The 23,560-nt window shown below is 42.7% G+C and overlaps 1 protein-coding gene across 3 annotated transcripts; it reads right to left on the reverse strand.

Moving 5' to 3' along the window:
- Positions 1-273: 273 nt before the first annotated feature.
- Positions 274-15,224, reverse strand: LOC131234438 (protein WVD2-like 7). Of its 3 annotated transcripts, none has more exons than XM_058231308.1 (10): positions 14,931-15,221; positions 14,502-14,564; positions 10,352-11,224; positions 9,855-10,091; positions 9,450-9,493; positions 9,216-9,305; positions 9,040-9,136; positions 8,873-8,944; positions 7,933-8,043; positions 274-943 (listed from the first exon to the last, which is right to left on the reverse strand). In XM_058231308.1, the coding sequence occupies exons 2-10, from the start codon at positions 14,535-14,537 to the stop codon at positions 473-475; spliced, it is 2,031 nt and encodes a 676-aa protein (XP_058087291.1). In that variant the 5' UTR covers positions 14,538-14,564; positions 14,931-15,221; the 3' UTR covers positions 274-472. The 3 variants fall into 3 exon arrangements, with proteins under 3 accessions (XP_058087291.1, XP_058087292.1, XP_058087293.1); XM_058231310.1 differs by lacking the exon at positions 274-943 and adding an exon at positions 950-1,540 and having other exon boundaries at positions 14,931-15,224; XM_058231309.1 differs by lacking the exon at positions 9,855-10,091.
- Positions 15,225-23,560: the final 8,336 nt, after the last annotated feature.

The following is a 23,560-nucleotide window of genomic DNA, read 5'->3' on the forward strand; positions in this document are numbered from 1 at the left end:
AGCTATATCACACGCCCAAGCCAACCGATATTGGGCCAAGGCCCAATACCAGATTTGCTGATATTTGCTATATATAGGTTTCACCCTCCAACCATGCCTTCCCATAAAACTAGGGCTTGGTGTGAACCATTTAGTCTCAAAAACTGCTACGGCTGCTAAATACACACATCATTTTTTACGTTTGGCTGCTACGCCAGTCCAGAGAATGAGATGAAACAAATGGCCCACCTTAACACCATCAAGTTTTGCTGCATCAATGGTAAGATATCTGGCTAAGTTTTAAGGGATGATATCCCAGAAGTAATGTCTACCATTAAATTGCTCACTGTTACATGATCAAATGACTGTAAAAGGTCCACTTAAAAAGAATTCAAGACAATGACAGGGGATTCCAAGCTTCCATCCTCCCCATCTTTCCCAACATTATTCCTACTTCCCACAGAGAATTACAAAAAATATATGTAATCGGTTTTCATGATGCAACATGCACTGCCAAACGGCCCATTTCCGAACCAACGTCCTTTGTCTTTCTGCTGACTCCTGCTCTTGTTGCCTTCATTCTCTCTCCTTTCCTCACCTTATTAGCGGCGTCTCCATACTGTCCTTGTATGCCACTGCTTGCCTTGCACTTCTCCCTCTCATTCTTTCCTACCTCGGTTTTCTTCCCAGCTTGGGAAACCCAACTCCGAGTCCCCATCTCATTGATATCATCCGATCCATCCATCGGGGTCTGACGGTTAACGTTGGCTTCTGATGCGCCATGACAGTTGGTAGCTTCCTGAGTTTGTGGCTGAGCAGTGTTAACAGAGTCAGAAGCAGAGTGGGGACCTTGTTGTTTCACATTCTTTGAAAATGGTTGGGAGTTGTCTGGCGCTGAAGCTGTGCTTCCTGGACTCATGGACTTACTACGGGATTTTGGAGATTTTGTATGAGCTATAACAGCCTGAAAATAAGATAATGGATGGTATTGGCCATTGGCACTAAATCATGTGATTGATGCATGTCTGTGAGGGGGCCAGTTAATCTTGCTCACAGGTGTGTGCCCATGTGTGGTTCGCATGCATGCACTCACCAACTATACATGTGGCATGCACAATGCAAGTAACTTAAATCGCGCATGTAACTCAATTAAACCGTCCAAATTGTTGGGTCCACCATGGATAGGTTGGATGATCCTAACCTCATATTATATACATATGTTTGTTAAATTTGGACCCTCGATTATTTTTTTAGCATCCACCAGATGTCCACTGATTAGCAAGTCAGGACACATTTCAATGCAATTTTTTTTAATCTATTAGTTAAAATAATTTTACAGATCTATGTCAGCAAAAATCTTGTCTAAAATCCACCTTGTCCTACTCCCCACTATAGTTGCATGAAGTGTGAAGCAAAGAGGCAACAGATTCAGTTGTGGGAGCAAGGAAGTGTTTGTTTCAAAATGTTTCGGGTATAAACAGGTGTGAAGCGCAATTTGAAGTGGGAGAGGCACCTGGTTAGAAGGATCGTGCAACTAAGCTCCCCACATTTGCATCCTTGTCTGACACAGTCAGACACGTGAAGTTACAAATGTGTGAAACATCCTTGCTTGACGCCCAAGCAGATTTCAGTGTATGAGTGCAGGAAATGTCAATTCTTAAAATGCCAGCAAGCAGGAGAGGCCATGAAGCATCTTTCACAAAATAAGTTGTCATCATCGTCATCTAAGCCTTATCCCAACTAACTGGGGTCAGCCAAAAATATCCTGTTGCGCTGTCAGGATTCATGATAAAAGTTGTGGCATGTAGGCATGCAGAACAGCCACTATATACATGGCATATATGTACCCCAATCCAGACCATTCAAGCCATTGTCCCCACTACATCTGAAATGAGAAATCGTCAACAGTCGAAATTCCACAAACAGCTTTACATTATTCCGAGAGGTTAGGATCATCCACCAATTTGGACAGCTTGGATTGAGGTATGTGTATGCCACGTGTGGACTGGCAGCGTCTGTACATATGGATGGTCACATGACGCCAGGTTATCAAATAACTCAACATTCTATGGTAAGGATCTTGACGCAGGGGAGGACGTGAGGTCGAGCACCGTCTTCCTCAAGAGGATAACTATTCCGAATCCACGGAACTTCTCTGGACTCCTCACAGAGACTTCTCGAATCCACGAGGAAAGAAAGCAGAAAATAGAAATAAATTCTAATAAATTTGAAATTGATTGATGAATAATTAAAATCGAGTTTACAACCCTTTAAATAAGGGTATCAAGCAATGGGAAAGAAATCATAATCAAACTACAACTCAAACTCCTAGAATCCGCGACTTACTATAAATAGTAAACTTACTATTTATAGACGGTCGTGATGTCTACTAGTGCGCAAGGTTTTCGGCCAAAAATAGTAAGTGTCCTATTTGGCTTCACCAAACCGTTCCCCTAATTATTCTAAGCTCTTTTCACGTTGGGCGCAACTCCTAAAGCCCAACGGATGAAGAGTTACAATCAAACTAAAACTTACTATTTATAGTAAAAACGAAATTAAAACAGGGAAACGACCGTCAATCAAGGGGTTTTTCGCAATTCCGGGCGGCGCAACCCGGCGTAGGGTTGGTTGGCTAAAGTAGCTCGTTCTACCCCAAAATCATATATTTTACGCGCTAACTCCTTCCGGATTGCGAGATACGCCCGATCTAAGGTCCGATGGTCGGGATCACTTCTGTCGTCCTTTTCTTTTCCATCTTGGCCATGAAACTGTCCGCGACCCGCTCTACATCAGTCCCCTCCACTTCAAAAGAACTCGTCCTCGAGTTCTCATCATGCGCTGGTTCATGATACTCGAACAAGTCCGCGACGTTAAAAGTCCGTGAGATCGCCATGTCATCTGGAAGATCAACAACATAAGCGTTGTCATTGATCTTTCGGATGATTGGTACCGGTCCAATCTTTTTATTCTTCAAATTGTTGTACGCAAATCGTTCTTTGCGCAGATGGACCATTACTTGGTCACCCACTTCGAACACTTTTTGTCGCCGATGTTTGTCGGCTTGCTCCTTGTATTTTTCGTTCGAGGCATGTAACTTGGTTTGTACTTCCGCATGAATGCCCATGATCTTGTCAGCCATATGTTCCGCTGCAATGCTCATGCCTGGGAGCTTGGGCAGAGGGACCAAGTCTAGTGTGTGGCGAGGGACTCGTCCATAAATAACTTGGAACGGGGATTTTCCTGTCGAGCGGTTCACCATGTTGTTGAATGCAAACTCCGCTTGAGACAAAGCCAAATCCCACTGCTTCGGTTTTTCTCCTGAAATACATCGAAGGAGGTTTCCCAACGTGCGATTCACAACCTCGGTTTGCCCATCAGTCTGTGGGTGGTAGACCTGAAGTCGTGTATCGAATCGAGTCCACAAAGTCCGCCAAAAGTGGCTTATGAACTTCGTGTCACGGTCAGAAGTAATAGTCTTAGGAACCCCATGTAGCCGCACAATTTCTCTGAAGAATAGATTCGCCACGTGTGTTGCATCGAGAGTCTTCTTGCATGGAATAAAGTGCGCCATCTTGGAGAAACGATCTACTACCACGAACACCGAATCCATGCCACGTTGTGTTCGTGGGAGACCAAGCACGAAGTCCATAGATAAATTCTCCCAAGGGCCGTCAGACACGGGTAACGGGGTTTAGAGGCCCGTATTATGATATTACCCCTTAGAGGTCTAACAAATATAACAACGTTGGACTGCCTTTCTCACATTACATACCAATTGCGGCCAGTAATACCGTTCTTCCACAAGAGCTCACACTGAGGCCACCTCCATGTAGCTCTTGGATTATCTGTTCCCTTAGCGAACTGTTTGGGATGCACAATCGATTTCCCTTGAAAAGGAACCCGTCTTGCATATGTAAGTCATCGGGGTGACCTTCTTGGCATCTAACCCATGCGTCCTTGAAGTCGTCGTCATCGGCATATATGTCTTTGAGGCGCTCGAACCCGACAACCTCATTGCTCATGGTGACTAACAAAGTTACGCGGCGACTCAGTGCATCAGCTACCTTGTTCTGTTGCCCTGACTTATGTTTTAGTACGAACGTGAATTCCTGCAAAAACGAGATCCACCTAGCATGCACACGGTTAATGTTAGCTTGACTATTAATGAATTTGAGAGCTTGATGGTCCGGGTAAAGTATGAATTCCCTTTGAATCAAATAATGTCGCGTGCTTGGACCACCGCGTATAACTCGATCTCATATGTAGACCACTTCTTACGTGCATCGCTAAGTTTCTCGCTGTAGAAGGCTACCGGCCTACCTTCTTGAGACAAAACTCCCCCAATTCCGACATATGAGGCATCACATTCGACTTCAAACAGTGTGTCGAAGTTAGTCTGCACTTGATTTCGGCAAAGCTCTGTCGGCTTCGTCAGTCCACACCCCTTCTTCATGCAATCTTTGATTGGTGACACAATGGTATGAAATTTTTCACGAACCGACGATAGAATGTCGCCAGTCCATGAAAACTTCGCACTTCGTGAATATTTGTAGGAACCGGCCATTCTCTGATTGCCTTCACCTTTTCCTCATCCACCCGAATGCCCGTGGATGTGACAACAAAACCCAGAAACAATAGGCTATCAGTCATGAAGCTGCACTTTTTTAAATTGAGATACAGTTTATTTTTAGTGAGCACTTGAAGGACCTTCTTGAGGTGTTCCATATGGGTGGTTTCGTCTTGACTGTATATCAAAATATCATCGAAGTAAACCACAACGAACCGCCCAATGAAAGGTTTCAGAACTTGGTTCATCAATCTCATAAATGTGCTAGGCGCATTCGAAAGCCCAAAGGGCATGACCATCCATTCGTATAATCCTTCCTTGGTTTTAAAGGCTGTTTTCCACTCATCACCCGACCGTATTCGAATCTGATGGTAGCCGCTCCTTGGCCTAACATGGGGTGATGCACCTAGTGGGCGAGGGAGATTTTACGGATATCGTCTAACCGTGGTATAGGAAACCTGTATTTTATGGTGATTTTGTTGATGGCTCGGCTGTCAACACACATGCGCCAACTCCCATCTTTCTTTGGAGTTAATAGAGCTGGTACAGCACATGGACTCATGCTCTCTCGAATAAGACCCTTACGGATCAACTCCTCTACTTGCCCCTGCAGAATCTCGCACTCATTCGGACTCATTCGATAATGGGGACGATTCGGTAAACTGGACCCAGGGACAAAGTCGATATGGTGTTGGATATCCCGCATGGGGGGTAACCCATCGGGAAGGTCATCGGGCCAGATTTCTTTGAATTCATGTAGCAGGGGCCTTAGTATTTCAGGGATGTTGGTAGGCTCGAGTTCTTCCCCTTTTACAATTAATGCATAAGTCTGTCCTGTTTCCTTTGATTCTTCCACGAAGTCCCGTATGGTTAAGAGAAAACGGCCCTCCACTTTAGAAGTTTCAGGTGGTCCCTCTGGATCCATAGGGGCCAATATGGTCTTTCGGCCGTCCTTGACGAAGATATATATATTATCTCGCCCTTTATGAGTGGCATCACGGTCAGATTGTCAGGGCTGACCGAGTAGTATGTGACATGCTTCCATGTCGACCACATCGCATACTACTTCATCCTTATAATGTTTGCCAATTGAAAAGGATATGGTGCACCGTTCAGTTACCTTTGTTTCGCTGACCTTCTTGATCCAACCGATTGTATATGGAGAGGGATGACGCTCCGTTTTCAATTGTAATTTTTCCACCATGACCTTGGAGACGATGTTCTCGCTACTCCCACTATCAATGATCACGTTGCAAACCTTTCGATTCACCGTACACCTAGTGCGGAAGATGTTATGCCGTTGTGGATGCACTTCTTTTCTTGGTGCATATAATAGTCGCCTCATGACCAGCGACTCGCCGTGATCTCCGAACCCAACTCGAATCATCCGCCTCGCCCCGGTGGTATGCTCTGTTTCTTCAATATCCGGATCTTCATAAGCGTTATCGACTACCATCATTGATGGCGAGGTTTGCCACTTTTCGCCGGGACAAGTATTTGATAGGTGGCCTGGTTGGCCACCGATAGCAATTATCGGGCCTTGGCCGAGCATAGGGGTTCGGAATTCTACTTGGAGCAGCAGTCGATACGCCCTTTGGGGTCTAGCTTGCCCACTTCCCGATCTCGGTTCTCAAACGTAGGAGGTTGAGTGCGTGCTCCTACGGCCTCCTTCCCCTTAGGCTGTGCAGTTCCCTGGGGCAGACCTGCCACAGGAATCCTTGCAGTAGGATCGGTCCGTGTGTTAGGACGTTCAAGGATCGCATCATTCATCGTCCAGACGGACTGCATCTTGACCCGATCCTGGATAGCCATACGCAATCCACCGTTGAATCGGGCGACTTGCGGCGATTCAGTCTCGACCTTATCTTACACACAAAGTAAAATTCTTCTGCGTATTCTCTCACCGACCGACTACCCGTCGACAATTTTGGTATTGTTGGAATAATACCGATCGTAATCGCTAGGAGGAATCGGGCATGTAGTAGCTTCATCCGTTGCCAGTGCGGATTGGTGCTTTCATCTGGTTGGAGTTGTTCCCACCAAGCCGAAGCTCCTCCTTTCAACTTGTAGGCCACAAGCTTGACCTTCTTTACTTCGGGGATGTCCATGTAGTCAAAAAATCGCTCAACTTCATAAAGCCAATCGAGGAAATCCTCAATGTGTAATTGGCCATTAAGCTAGGAATATCAACCCTCATCTTGAATTCTCGATCCGTCGATCTACTCGATCGCCGCCATGTCCGGGGTGTTGGAAGAGTATATCGTCGATTTCCTCCTCACCGGAGCCCCCTTCCTGGAATGACCCTTGGATGCACGGTCGGTACTGCGATCAGGGCGATTAATTTGGGGTGGATGATTGACACCAGAACACGGAGTTGCCTTAGGTTTTCGGCAAGAGATCCGCTATGCGGTCGATGGAAGCTCACCCTGCATGGCTTCCGATTCTCTCGCGCTACTCGAAAGCCGCCCGTTAAAGGTAAATTCCCCGGAGCACCGCCCATGGGATTGTTGCCGACCCGTTAAAAGCCATCAATCCGAGGAGAAACCTCGCTTTGATACCAAACTGACGCAGGGGAGGACGTGAGGTCGACCACCGTCTTCCTCAAGAGGATAACTATTCCAAATCCACAAAACTTCTCTGGACTCTTTACAGAGACTTCTCGAATCCACGAGGAAAGAAAGCAGAAAATAGAAATAAATTCTAATAAATTTGAAATTGATTGATAAATAATTAAAAACGAGTTCACAACCCTTTAAATAAGGGTATCAAGCAATGGGAAAGAAATCAGAATCAAACTACAACTCAAACTCCTAGAATCTGCGACTTACTATAAATAGTAAACTTACTATTTATAGACAGTCGTGATGTCTACTAGTGCGCAAAGTTTTCGGCCAAAAATAGTAAGTGTCCTATTTGGCTTCACCAAACCGTTCCCCTAATTATTCTAAGCTCTTTTCACGTTGGGCGCAACTCCTAAAGCCCAACGGATGAAGAGTTACAATCAAACTAAAACTTACTATTTATAGTAAAAACGAAATTAAAACAGGGAAACGACCGTCAATCAAGGGGTTTTTCGCAATTCCGGGCGGCGCAACCCGGCGTAGCTGGGTTGGTTGGCTAAAGTAGCTCGTTCTACCCCAAAATCATATATTTTACGTCAGCTAACTCCTTCCGGATTGCGAGATACGCCCGATCTAAGGTCCGATGGTCCGGATCACTTCTGTCGTCGACCGGGCCTTTTCTGATCCATCTTGGCCATGAAACTGTCCGCGACCCGCTCTACATCAGATCTCCATACACTATCATGAGCAAAGATGGTGCTCATCCCCCAACTTCTGCTTATAGAAACCCTATGAACTCTAAAATTATAACTATGAAATCCATACCTTTTTGCCATTAGAGCTTTGTGGTGCTGCTTCATGATAGAAAGAAGGCATGGGTGTTGCTTTGAAGTTAAGGCTTCTTCGAAACTGTTTCATCTTGGCTTCCATCTCTTCCTGCATGTACAATAACAATTAACCAATCAGGCACCATCCCAAAGGATGAAGAGCACAACCATGTATCAGGTCATAATGGTGAGGATCCGATTCCTAGATGGTCCAAGATAGCAGCAGATGTGGTAGATCATCACCATCGTCATCATAGCCTTGTCCCAGCTGGCCCCAGATATCAGTGGATATCATCCAGGACAGATACAGCTGATATCTTAGCCAGAATTTTCTTATTAGGAACTCAGATCTTGGAAAATTCGTCAGCCATTGTTACTGTTATTGACTGAAATTTCTGGAAGAAAAAGTTCCATTCACCACAACCTTGTCCTAGCTATTTATAATACTGTAATGGTATTTATGAAAATCTATCCAATTTACTATAAACCAATCGGGCACCATCCCACAAAATGATGGGCACAACCATGTGATTGGGTCATAACGGTAAGGATCCAATTCCAAGATGGTCCAAGATATCAGCAGATGTCGTAGATCATCACCATCGTCATCATAGCCTTGTTCCAGCTTGCCCAAGATATCAGTGGATATCATCCAGGGCACAGCCGATATCTCAGCCAGAAATTTCTCAGGAGTTGGGAACTCAGATCTTGGAAAACTCATCGGCCATTTTTATTGTTATTGACCGAAATTTCTGGAAGAAAAAGTTCCATTCACCGTAACCTCATCCAAGCTATTTATGATACTGTAATGTTATTACAAATCTATTCAATTTACTATAAAAAGTAATATACAAAAGGCCAAGTTTGGGTGCACAAAATACCATGGAATTTCATGATATTTTGCTTCAAACAATGATACAGATAATGTCCCTACAAACCTGTGTTCTTGCTTGGATCTGATTCATCTCAGCCTCCTTAGCATGCTGCTTTTCTTCCAACTTCAGGTAGAACTGAATAGGATGAATTGCAGAAACAATTGGGTAAGCCATTCTGGGTCTATCACATGAAGCAAATATCAAATGAAAAGAACAAGACAATTGCTTGCCTGTCTCCTCTTTTCTGCTCTTTCACTGCTTTTGAAATTGAAGATCACACCACTTGACTTTAAGTCTGACTTAGCCGAAGTTGTAATGTGCTTTGGCCTACATGAACAAGTCGTCAATAGAAGGTCAAAATGAAGAGATCAGAATGGAAATTTATCTGTAATTTAGCTTATAAAACCTGCTAGCAGATCGACGTCCTTCCAATTCAGCCTTTTCAGCTGCAGCTTGAGGGACCATACTGACTCTCTTCGCCTTTAGATCCTTGTCTCTGATAAAGATTCATTTGCACAGTGCAACGAGACAACCATTTCTAGTAAGTAACATAGAAACATATATACTTGACATTGCATGGCAGTTTGAACTCTGAAAAACAAAAGAAAAAAAAAAAAGAGAGAAAGAAGAAAAGCAGTACCTTTTATTTTCTTGATTCAATTTCGCCTTTGCATTTTCAGAATCCTGCATGGGAAATAGATCAATCACTACCTAGAGACAAAAGAAGAATGTTTAGAACATAAGTGACAAGGACACTCAGTTATAAATTTGGCAGGTCAGAAACTCAAGTCAGGCACACTTGTCAGATGTGTGACACAGCCTTCATTGTCGTCATCCTCATCTAAGCCTTATCCAGGCATGGCATGGGCATGTGTGGGTAGAGACAAGCAAAGTCATAAAATTAAATTTACATATCAAGATATTGGGTTTTTTTACAGTTACCATGTCTAAGTAATGTAGTTTGCAGCTTGGATTACAATAAATAATTTCAAAAAAAAAAAAAAAAGGTAATTCTTATCAGATAGTTCCAGATCGAGTGTTCTACCTCTGGTTTCACACTTTTCTGTAGAGTACATGAAGTGGGTGGAACCTTCAAAGGCAACCGCCTCTCTGTTTTAGTTCTCAACAGACTCTCTCTGTCCACCTTCCTTGGGGTTTTGCCGAAAGCCTTAATGGAAGAGAGAGAAGCTGTTTCATTTAAAATCTTCCTAGGAATCTGAGCACCAGGAACCTGAGTATGTGCTTTGGGTTTATTAGTTTTCTGTTCTATTGTCACCTTTACCTAGAAACAAAGATTTCAAGAAGCATAAGAATAAACTGAACATAAGCTCCACAGGCATAAAATCATATTCTGCAATTCAAAGCATGCATTCCCTTGTTCAGCTTCCTCAAAAGAAATGTTTGTGAAGAAAGAATTTAAAATGGAACTAATGATAAAAAGGTGAAAAAATTACATCCGTGCATGAGAGAAAATATCAGTAAGGGAAACAAAATAAGCTTAAAAGAGAACATTGGAAAGGGAATAAAGTTGAGCAATCTCACATTAAGAGGCAGTTTCTGTGGTTTTTTCGAACTAGGAGCTTTATCCATTTCAGTCGTAGAATTCTTCACTAACTGATCTGTCTTCTTAAGTAATCCATCTGCATTTTCAACTTGATTTGAAACACTATGTTCTATTTCTAACTTTGAATTGTCTACTTCATCTGTACGCTTCTGTTCTACCTCTGTTTTTGAAAATTCAGCTTCACTTTCAAGCTTCCATTCTGGTTCTATTTTTAAATCATTATTGAATAATAGTGAGGTACCACATCCGAATTGAGTTTTAAATATTTCACCAGGTTCTACCTCTTGAGTATCATCGTCCAGCACTGTATCGGCATTACTGATTTTGGGGCCCATCTGAAATTCATTAGGTGAAATGAGTTCTCCCTCTCTTTCACAATCCATGACCTCGCATTCATGTTCATCTGAGCCATCAGGTGTTTCATCATAGTGAGTATAATGGGTTTCTTCATTACCGTTATCCTCAAAATCTTCAACATAATTCATGTGTTCCAGGATGTCGTTTTCAGCAGTTTGGTATTCGGTGCCATCTCGGCACTGGGCGTAAAGGGTTGCTTCATTATCATTACCTTCAAAATCCTCCATATAATTAATGTCATCCAGGATATCATTTTCAGCACTTTGGCATCCCATCCCATTTTGGCACTCAGATGAAGCAGCTTGATGCAAAAGAGCCTTTCTCTTGAAATGAGCTTCAAAATAAGCTTTCTTCTCAATAACTGAACCTGGCCTTGAGTATTTCTTCACCTCCTCTAGATACCTGTTGTGAGAGAAGGATGATCTCCTTTCCCAAGATAAGGATTCTTCTTCAAACCTTCCAAATGATATGGAACCAGTGGGCAAGCAGTCCCCCTGCCAATGATCAATTACCAAATTATAAAGGAACGAGCAAGTGATCAAAGTGTCAAAAAGATGGGAATTAGCTAGGTTTCTCATAAAACAATTACTTGGCATGACTACTATCTGAAGTTGTTTTTGGAAAATCCCAGTGCTATTGAAGTATTTATGGAAGACTGAACTCATCAGTGTGTGTTGTGTCTGTCTTGTGTGTGTGAATTGGCATCTATTTGAAACGTGGGTGTGTGGATGGGAATGCAATTCTTGTGCATGTTTGTATGCGCCTGTATTTCTGTGGAAGTCAGGGATTTTCCATTTAACCGCCTGCCCTTTTAGATATGGACTGAAAACTGCCTACTTTTAAAGTATTTAAAAGTAAACCACCTACCTTTTGCAAATTTGGTGGTAAAAAAACGCTGCTTTGACTTTGACTGACAATGCATGACAGAAAAGCACTTTTAACGTGTGAAAAAGTCGGATTTGCCCCTCATGACCTCCTGTTTTCATAGTTATACTCCGTTTCAATGGTTGACGTGATGTTGGGTGTGCGGAAGTTTCAATGGGGCCCACCGTGATGTATGTGTTTGATCAATGCCGTCCATCCATTTTGCCAGCTCATTTTAGGCCAAGAGCCCAAAAAATGAAGCATAACCGAAGTGCAGGTGCACCACACCACAGGAAATGGTAGTGACTGAATGCCCATTGTTGAAACACTGAGCCGAAAAATCCCTGTTTTTTTTTTCCATAAAAATGGACTGCCTCAATTGGTTAGTGATAATCTGTGATTGATCCCTTGAATTGTATAATTCCTCTATCCTAGCACTAAAGAGCGTTTTGTTAGATCTATGGAGAGCATACCCTCCCCCCCAAAGAAAAAAGAATAAAAAATGCTCCTGTATTAATCACCCTCAGTGAGGAGTTTTGAACACGAGACCTCCCGCTCTAATATCAATTTGATGAAGGACAATTAACCACTTGCTCTAAAAGCTTGAACTGTTAAAGCATGGCGAATTAATCCCTTTATCTCATAGCCCAGGACCCACATCTCATAAGTTAGGACCTCGGTCGAATCCCCCTCGTGGGCCCCAAATCACATGAGTACCGCCTCACACGAGCCACCCACCTCACACGAGTGGTGCCCGCCTTACACAAGCCACCCGCCTCACACATGCCACCCACCCTAAGTGTGCCCCTGTATCCCACAGGCAACCCCACTCGAGCCCGGTGTGAAAATGCCCCTGCATTACTTTCTCATCAGGTCATGCATAAGTTAAGTTGAACACAACCATTCGTGAAATCGTCCACCATTCTCAAACAAGCATGGCCAAACCAATAGCTGGACTGATCTTGTTCCAGGTTGAAGCATGATTCTTGTGAGTCCCATTTACTGAATGGCCCAGATCTCCCACACGTGTGACAAGGCCACCTTCCCCACTCCAACCCCGACTTGTGAGAGTCGTGACACCTCCAACAGCGGGGTAGACTCCCATGTTAGTTTCCCACCATTCAAAGAATGGTGGTGACTCTTCAAGCCTACGCATGAAATAGTTTTACGGAATCTATACCATCCAAATAGCTGGAAAAAACTATGAAGGAGCGTAAAGGAAAAATTGACCATCTGATCTTTCCATTTAAATTTGGAAAACTCACTATTTCACTGATTGGATGGTTATGATCTCTTGTTCAGGGCATAATTTTATAAATATGACGCATAGAAAACAGGACCCACAATTTATATGGTCAGGATAGTTTTGTATACAGTGCTGAAGGTGAGGAAAATGAGTCACCACCATTTTCAAAATGGTCGTAAACAAACATGGGAACCTAGTGACTCCAGTGGCAGATCTGAAATAGTGGTAACAAATGACTAATGGGCATTTTTGGGTTTCTAAAAATATGGTTCCTCATACGTATAGCTAGACAACGGAAGACAATGGCATCGAGATGTATAACGGTGCAAGAAGTAGGTGGTTTACTTTAAATATTTTAAAAGTAGGTAGTTTCAGTCCTTATAGCTCAAAGGCCAGACCTGTCATGAATGGCACTGTTGAGATTTCCAACCCACACAGAAGATAAGAATGTTACATTCTCAGTAACAGACCAACAAAAGTCAAAAGGAGGAGGACTTCTCTATTAGAACTGGACTTCTCTAAAACAAACTCCATGAGAGACCACAATTTCATGGATACTAGAGGAAAAAAAGGTCTAGAAAACCCTCCCTAGAGACTAGTGAGAGAAGTATCCCATGCATGCATACCATACTGTGCCTCCAATTTCATTGTGAGAAGATCCATGTAACAAGAAGCCAGTAGGCCATGCACAAAGAGTTGTGCAATGAGGATTTTTATGGTCCATCGCCACAAACCAAGACAAATTTGTCAACCCTCACCACCATAAAGTGTGATAAGACAGTCAGATGGATCAAGCCCATCCAACCATCTAATGTTCCCTCCCTTCAATGGTCCACAGCACAAAAACCAGTCCAGTCAGATGACCCTAGCATCATCCAATCGGTGTCGATCAAACAGAGGTTAAGAAGCAAAAACAGTGAAGGTTCCCAATTCAACAGGGGAAAAAAAAAATCAGACAGTGAGAATCATCTGATCATTACAGGAGTCACACTGCGAGAAAATCCAATGCAAGGTCTACTGGATGAAGGGTCCCAGTTAACCAACAGTACCATATATATTGGTCCACTGCAACAGAATAGAAACAAGATCTCTTCCCTCCACTTCCACAATGATAAGAAAACAAATCCAACCAAGACAAACCCCAACTGGACAATTGAACTGGTTTGGATCAGAATACCCGCCACCAAAATGGTCACTGCTCAATTAAGCGGACTGTTTTCTTAAGCAAAACGCAACTATACCAGTCAAAGTTTGAATCCATGAATTCTACTAGAAAATCAGACACTATAACCATTCTGCTAACAGCAGATTACTAATTAATTCCTTCTATTTTCTAACTTTAAACCAAATTGATTTTGGGGCCTGACCAGGTCAGAGAGGATCTGATCACTTAGACCAGCAGTCGGGCCAAACCACCCAAGAAAACAAGTCGAGGATCAAAATAACAACACAAACACAACCAAATCCACATTGGATCATATCACACGTCCAAGCGCCAACATTTCAGCTTCTTCAACACTAACATTCATCGATACACTGCCAAACAGTATATACAAGGAAAAGCCGCATAGATCCTTAATTCAGATAAATCAACCACATTCTTTTATCATATAAACAAATAACAAATAAATAAATAAAAATGGAAGTTCTTGAACGAAAACCTGAAATCCTATCGGATCTTCGATTTCTCCTGCCATTTGACAATCCAAAGAAATCAAAACCACCTGCACACATGAAGATACACTAAATGGATTAAATCTTCTAGAAACTTCTACTAGATCGATGCGCAAAACTAATCACAGTTTAACATAAGTAATTAGCTTAATTAATTAATTACTCCAACAAAATCAGCTAAAAATACACACTACACATAATCATAAAATCTATGAAAAAACTTGAAAAATTAAAAATAAAAAAATTCAACTAAATCTCGAATCTTTGAGCATATATTCCTTTAAAAAATCAGAAAAATTCTAATTTTCGAAATTTCTCTAATTTGTAATAAGGAAAATGAGAATTTTATGCCATTTTTTGCTATCATTTTACATTAAAGCACCCAAAAAAAAAAAAAAAAAGGAAGGAAAATTTACCTTTCGATGCCCTCAATCGGTACGATTCGATCTTCGCTTGCAACAATCCCCAAAACCCGTCATTTTCGAAGAAAAAATGAAAAATACCTAAAATATCCTTGCAGAGTCCACCAAATCCGTCGATCGATAGCTCGTTCGAGAGAGCTCCGTTTGATCTCTACGAATCTGGGGACTTCGAGAGCTCCTAACCATCGAAAAAATCGAATCGGAAGGTTGGATATCGAAGCGTTTCGAGCAAAATGAAAACGGCGTTTTACTTCGGAGTTTTTTTTCCTTTTATGATGAGCTAATGAACAGATGCGTAAAAGTATCTTTTGCTATGTCTGCTGCTTTTTGTCTTATTCAGACAGGTTTAACGCCGTTATGGACTTGACGTCATTGCAGTTTAAGAACGTCAAGTTCTTTTTAGATCCGACGGTTAGGAGTAGCTTATCACCGGATAAGGGGATTTCACAGCCGTTGGTTTGTGATAAGTAATCAGGTTTTAGATGGATTTAACGGGTGATTCCAAGGAGAAAACGAACTGTGCATCCAATGGCTTGTTCACGCGTGCCAATTCGACACGTGTGTAACGGGTCACAGTTTTGCTTTTGGACATGGGAGTTATCTGATACTCTGGCTGAGAAGGATGCTTGATACGCAGGCACTCAGAAATTAAACGCGGCATGCATTGACTCAGACTGCACTGTCCCAATTGTAGAACACAATGTTGTTGAGTCACACTCCCAAAGTCAGATTATTTGAGTTATTATAAAATCTGATTCGTAGAAATTGTTCGTTGAAACGAGGACCGTTAAATATCCTTCATTTTTCAACCGTCCAAAAAATATACACCAATCAGATAATCAGGTTTCCAAATACGCGATGAACTAGAACCAATTTGGACGGACTGATTTCAAATAATTTTATTTACGTATACAGTTTCTAAGTGACTGTGTATCACCTGTCCTGCTCTGGCAGACTTTTAAAGTTTTCTTTTATGTTGACTTTGCCGTTGTACGTCAGCGAGAGATAGAGAGAGGGGTGAAGATCCGTAATTTAAAACGGGAAGCAAAGTGACGTACGTGAATGCACCGTATGAGCTGGCGAATAGGCTGTACTTGGAAATAAACCATCTTCACCGTCCGATTCGTGGGTTTCTCTCTGATCGGTGGCCGGAAAAATTGGACTGATTAGAAACGAGGTCATAGGTTCCTCTCGTGAAAAACCAATGTGGTGTGGGTGTGTCGGCGTGAAAAGTGTTAAAAAAACCTAGTTGGGTCCACCGCATTGTTTGTGATAAATCTACTCCATCCATCCAGGTTTTCAGGCCAGACATGAAATGAAAATAGGTGGATCCAAAACTCAAGGTAATACTCAAGATTTAAAAAAAAATGGGGAAAAAAATGACTACCATTGAAACCTTCCTAGTTCACCTTCGTATTGATACGTCATCCAAATAGTTTGTAAGGTTATTCTTGTATGAACTGAAAACACAAAATTTAATCTGATACATAACTTCAATAGCCGTATCAATGCTTCAATGGTGCAAGTTCAGTCACCATTTTTCCCCCCTATGTAGCCCACTTGAGTTTTGGATCGTTATTACTTTCAGTCTTGTATCTTAACATGAGTTTGAAAAATAAATGGATACCATGGATTTCTATCAAACATCACTCGACTTTGATTGAAGTTCGACCCAATTTAGCTCATTTTAATTTGCCTTGGTTTGGCTCATAAATTGTATGCACAAATTTCCTACAATGATCCACTTAAGCTTTGGTTATGATTTAAATTTGAAATCATGTCTTTAAATGGTAAGCAAAAATAGTACTAGACAATGGATATATATATATATGGGAAAAGGTACTATAGGCTCGCCCTCACAAGACCATCCCATGAGGTCAAGTTGTATGGGCCCCACTGTTATGCGTTTCGAACATCTACCCCATCAATCAGATGCACCATTCCATCGTGGGCCTAGGTCTCGAAAATCAAGTGAATCCGTGACTTGTGTGGGCCACACCACATACAGAAGTGGAGAGGGGCTGTGCACCATTAAAACATTCATAATCATTTTTTAGGCCCATCGAGATGTGGTTTGCAAATCTAGCCCATCCATTATGTGTGTCCCACTTGGATGAGGGTTCAGACCAAGTTTCAACAGCATTTAAAACTCAGGTGGGCCCCACCAATTGCTTTTATATATTTTTGGCATGTCTTCACATGATTTTAGATAGTATGACCCACCTGAGTTCCGTATACGGCTGATTTTTTGGATATCCTACAATTTAGAGGGGACCCATCAAATGCACAGTATTGATGGTCGACACGCATCACGGTAGGGCCCACACAACTCAACCTCACAAGAGCTTATCGTGAAGTCCAACGCATAGCACCTTTTCCACGTGTGTGTGTGTGTGTGTGTGTGTGTGTGTGTGTGTGTGTGTGTATATATATATATATATATATATATATATATATATATATATATATATATAGGAATGAGCTCAAAGCTCAGCTCATGTAAAGCTGGAATAGGAGTTTTACATGAACAAGCCAAATTAAACTTGGGTCAAACTCAATAGCTCATGTATGTCTCTCCGTGTAATTGAAATTAAACCGTCTAGGTATTGGGTTCGACTTTAGACAGTTTATAAAACAATAATTATATTAAAATGATGCCTTGATTGGGTTAGTTGATATCTAAACAGATGGCCAACTTATCAACCGTTTGAGTCCAACTTATATATTTTATATATAAATAAGAGGTTGCAATCATTTGTACGGTACTTTGTAGTTCTATTCCACGAAATGAACAGTTGAGTTTGAGTTAAATAGATGCCACGTATGCAAATGTAAGTGCCTGCGTATCATCCATCGTAACAGGCAGGAGTGTCTAATATCTCCGCTCAAGCAAATTGCAACTTGCCATTCAATTCGCTTTTTGCCGTGGAATCGGGATTTTGGCCCATCGGATTCTGTGGAATCAAGGTCGGTGGATCCGTGACTGTGAGGCCCACTTTGATATATGTATTTTATATCCACGCCGTCCATACATTTATCTGGCTCATTTTAGGGCACAAGTCCAAAATAAAGCAGATTCAAATCTAAAATGGGTAATCGCTGGCATGTACGGTTAACATCTGGCAGACTATCAAGCCAGGCATCTTTATATTGATAAAATGGGTAAAGCAAATGGTACGTGTATCATCAACCATGGTACGGTACGCTAATATCTCTGATAGCCATCACCCACTCCATAGCCGGACCCGATTGCGTCCACTCTATAGCTGGGATTCTGTAGGGCCCACTGTTATGTATGTGTTTTATCCATGCGGTCCATACATTTGATCATTTTAAGGCATTAGCCCAAAATTTAGGCAGATCCAAGACTCAAGTGGACCACACACCAGGAAACAGTGGGGATTGAATGCCTACCGTTGAAAACCTCTGGGGGCTACAAAAGTTTTGATCAAGCTTATATTTGTTTTTTCCCTTCATCCAGGTCTCCGTGACCTTATGAACAGGTTGGTTGGCAAAAATTCATTGCAGTGGGGCCTAGGAAAGTTTCAGCGGTGGTGTCATTATCATCACTGCTTCGTGTGGTGTGGCCCACTTGAGCCTTGGATCTGCCTCCTTTTTTGAGTTCATGCCTTAAAATGATCGGCTAAGATGGATGGACAGAGTGGATAATATATATACGTCACGGTGGGCCCCCACAGAGCCCCTGACAGGACCGAGTCCGTCCTGGCAGTGGTAGGAAGCAATCCGCGTCCTCTACAGCCGTGCATGTGGCCCACATATATGACATCCGGTCCATCCCTTGATGAGTGGATCGGCCTTATTTTTATAGGACCATCTGCACGGTAAGATCGGCCTGGTTTTTATTGGACCATCTGCACGGTAAGATCGGCCTGGTTTTTATTGGACCATCTGCACGGTAAGATCCATCCGATACACTGCTCAGATGTCTCATACACGTGCCGCATTTTTAGTTGTTGCATTCGGAGGAAATATATGATACAATCGTGACCAGTGGGACCCATGGATTTCTAATCCAGACAACTAGTTCGTTGGACCCGCAAATTAGATGGGTTTGTTCTATTTCTATTCTTAACCGTCTATCTGTACTCATCAAATCCAAAGGTTAGGATTTTACGATAGAGGAGATTAACAACGAATAGTCCATCCACGGTGGGACAGATCGGATCGTCGATCTGGATTACCGAACCACGGGTCCACTGGTCGACATAGAGTGACGTGGGCCACACTTACGATATAATTCCTCTTTTATTCTAACTTTTTATCCTCTAAAATTAGAAGAGGATACGGCCTAACCGGTAGTCTGGATGATCATGTGATCCTAGCCATCTGATCAATGCCCTACCACACGCCGGATCTACCTGCCGTACCGAATATATCAGGGGAGTGGATTAGGTGAGGCCCTTACGTGGGGCCCACCGTGATATATGCATTACATATCCACGCCGTTCATCCATTTTCCAGATAGTCCAAAAAACTAAGCAGATCCAAATCTCGGGAGAAAAGCAGTGATTGAACAGCCACCATTAAAAACCTCCTAAGGCCCACCATGATGTTTATTTTCTAACCAACCTATTGATAAGTTTATATAGATATGGATGAAAGGAAAACAATAAATATAAGCTGGATCCAAAACTTTTGTGGCCCGTAAGAAATTTTTAATGGTCATTCATCCCAATTTCCTACGGTGTGGTTCACTTGAGATTTGGATCTTCTTAATTTTTTGGTTTATTCCCATAGATGACCTGGAAAAACGGATGAACGGCGTGGATATATAATAAATACATCATGGTGGGCCCCACGGTCAGGACCGCACCCTGTTGGGTGAGGCCGGGGCAGATTGTGAAAGCCACGTGCATGCACTTCCTCATCATACACATGACGTACACGTGCCCAAATCCAAACCGCCCAAATAGTTGGACCCATCATAGATGGAGAATAGCCTGAAAAATAGTGTCTATTAGACAGTCCTTACCTCTGATTGATGGACATTTGTTCATTGAATTTAGACCGTTGATTATCTTCATGATGTTCCCGAGTTAGGATCATACCCTCTAATTTTTATTTTATTTTTTACACACGCACACACACCCCCACACACTCACACTGGTGGAATTTCACCACCTATGGGTACTCGAACCCTTGACCGGGAGTTGAAACTCCTGAGAGTCTACCACCCGAGCATGAGTAAGGACCCGATCATACCCTCTAATTGATTTGGATCCTGACCCATCTATGTGGGGCCTACAATTTAAAAGGTTAACGTATGATATTCACACACTTCCAAAATAATGATGTGATGAGACAGATAGTAGTTTAATACTCCAAGAAATGGACCACAACAGAGCCATGTGACCATTCCAAAAGACCATCTCCATCACATGCTCGCCATGCTCGAGTAATGTCTCAGCTCATCCTATCACATGTTCATGGGCCAGCCTATCATGATAGTTTTTGGCCATATTTCAAATTGCAGTATCTCATCCGTGTAAATGGAGCTTACCTGTACGGTAATCTCGACCGTTCAAATTGTGAGTCCCATTGTGCATATAGTATACGAACAAAATTAGACTGGTTTAACAATTTCAACACCCTGATTTACCTTATTCAATTTGAATTCCTAACCATTGCTTTTCAACTGTACAATTTATGGCCATCCATTTACTGCTAGGATCATTCAACCAGTGTAGTCTTTGGGGTATGATCATTCCACGATGGGCCATACAATTTGGATGGTCTGGATTGATGTTTATGCTCGACATGCGTAGTGGATTCGACACCATAACTTTAGAAGGTGTTGTTAGACTAGCACCTTATTCTTTTCTTATATTCATTCATGCCTTGTTATTTTCTTCTTCAATAATACAGAGAGAGCCAAGGACTTGTTTCTGATCAAGGAAATGAGTTTTGCCAAATCTTACTCGCGGCTGTGCTACTCGCGGCACACGTGCCATCGAAGAACACTTGTGCGTGATCCAAGCCACTCATTTGAAGGACCACTTCGGTGGTTAACACCATAAAAAAGGGGGGGCTGATCAGATAATCCTAACCTCTGAATTTGAGAGGAGAGGCAGTTAATCGTACTTCTTTTATTAAAACCAAGTAGTAATAGCTATCGGTACCGTCTACTTTCAGGATATCAGTATATCTGTTGTCGGGGTCTCCTGATAAAGGGCTCAGATCTAGCACATGCGCTACAAGCAAGATGAAGAGGAAGGGGGTGGGAGTAAGGATGGTAAATCCAGATGAGTTGGAACAAGAGGGCCCACCCATGTGGTCAGACAGAAATAGCCAAGATCTAGTCAACAACTCTCAATGTCTCCTTTCTAAGAAACCCATATGGAGAATGACTTCTCTCGTTCCTAGCCGTTGATGGGCCGTGAAATGAGAAGTGGTTGACAACTTGCCAGGTGTACAGTGTTTAAAGGTAGGGCCCACTCAGTTTTTCTTTTAATACCTTGCCCAGAGATTAGAGCATGAACATGCTCATCGTCGGATTCGGCCACGTCATCATGAGAATCGATACTGCATCGATCATGTGGCATTTTACGTGACTTACTATTTTAGCACATGTGAATGGCACGAGGGTCTTTATTCTTGCCCGGTGGTAGACTCACAAGAGTTACAACACCAAGGTCAAGGGTTCGTCGGTTCGAGTGAGACGGATTGTCTACTCCCCCTGACACCAGCCCCGTAGCTGATGCTCGGTGCTCTATGGGCGCCACCATGATGTATGTGTTTCATCCATTCCGTTCATCCATTTTTACAGATCATTTTAGGGCTTGATACAAAAAATGATAGGGATATAAATCTTAAGTGGACCACACCACACGAAAAAATAATGATTGGATATCCACCATTAAAATCCTCCTAAGGCCCACTGTACTGTTTATTTGACATCCAATCTGTTGATTAGGTCATAAAGACCCAGATGAGGGAAACAATAAATATCAGCTTGATCCATAACGTTTTTAGCGTGTTAAGGCTTGGTCTAATACCCCACTTGTATGGGCGATTAGTAGGTCACTACAACTCATACTTTTGGCTTATGCACAATCGGTCCAATCAAGAGCCCATTCATTATCATTTGAAAAGGTCCAAATGAGGCCCGGCACACATTATCATTTGAAAAGGCCCAAATGAGGCCCGGTATACATGCATCACATGGCACTGGCAATCACAAGAATTAGCCAATGAGGCCCAAGCATTGGCTCAAATCGAACTACCACTAATGGGCCCGCATGGGCTTTAAGGCTAACGAGCCTACCACCCTCAAGTTATTGTGAACACATCAACAGAGTCTACTGGTTGGCTCAGTGCTACTTACAACGTTGACCCAACGTAAAACTCAAGATAGGCGCAAATGTAGCCCATTTGAGCCCGGCTCTACAAGGATGTCGGCAAGTCCGGTTGGCGGCAAAAATAATAATAATAATAATAATACAAAACATAAGAATAGCTGGGTCCCTAAGGCTGGACAGGGAGGATTCATCGCGGTGGGGCCCCGTGGGCAGCCCACATCAAACACACCGGCGGAGTTCACAGATAGACGGCCTGTATATTAACATAATATCAGAATGGAGGCCGCACACACTCAGGGCGGGGTCCACCACCAGGTTGAGTGTCAAATAAATATAGCAATGGGCCCCAGAAGTTTTCAATAGTCGTCGGCACTGTTTCCTGTGGTAAGGTCCACATGAGTTTTTTTGTCCCACCTTGAGGTGGTCCACCTGATGGACGGTTATGATAAAATCCATACATTATGGTGGTCCCAGACGGGGCCCACCAGATGAACGGCGTAGGTTTAGAATATACATTACGGTGGGCCCCAGCTGCCGGGGGAACCACGCTGGCCAAGGCAGGCGTTTAATCCTCACTGTTGTGTGCGGTCCACCTGAGGTTTGGATCAGCCTAATCTTGGGGATCCACGCCTAAAATAAACTGTTATATAGGATGGACGGCTTGGATTTCCAGTACATCATCAAGGTAGGCTCCAGAAAGATTTCAGTGGCAAGCATTTAATCCCACTGTTCAGATAGTACGGCCCACCTGAACTCTGGATCGGCCTGATTTTTGGGACTTTGCAATAAAATGAACTGGCAGGATGGATGGACGGTGTGGATCTAACACATACAACATGGTGGGGCATGCACTGGGCCCCACCTCGTCCGTTTCCAAATGCACCAGGGACGCTGACAGCGGCAGCGTCTTCTGACGCTAATTTTTTCTTTTTAATTATTATAAGGAATTTTGACATGTGTGTGTGCGGGGGTTGAATACCCTAGTGGGGTCCATGACCTAGACGGTTCGGATAAAAACAGATGCACCACAGCGGCCAGTTAGGTCTGATCAAACTGATATTTGTAGTCTCTCCATCCAGGTCTTTGTGACCCCTAAGAACAGGTTAGATGGCTGATAAATATCATGGTGGTTCCCACACAAGCTTTGGGACAAGCTGATTTTTGTCTTCCCTTCAAGCTGATTTTTGTCTTCCCTTCAATCATATTTAAGGTATTTATTGAATGGGATGAATGGCATACAAACGTAACAGTGGGGTAGTGGGTCCCTCTATCATCATCATCATCATAATCATAATCATCTACCAA

The sequence above is a fragment of the Magnolia sinica genome, chromosome 19 (genome assembly GCF_029962835.1).
Source record: "Magnolia sinica isolate HGM2019 chromosome 19, MsV1, whole genome shotgun sequence".
NCBI lineage: Eukaryota > Viridiplantae > Streptophyta > Magnoliopsida > Magnoliales > Magnoliaceae > Magnolia > Magnolia sinica.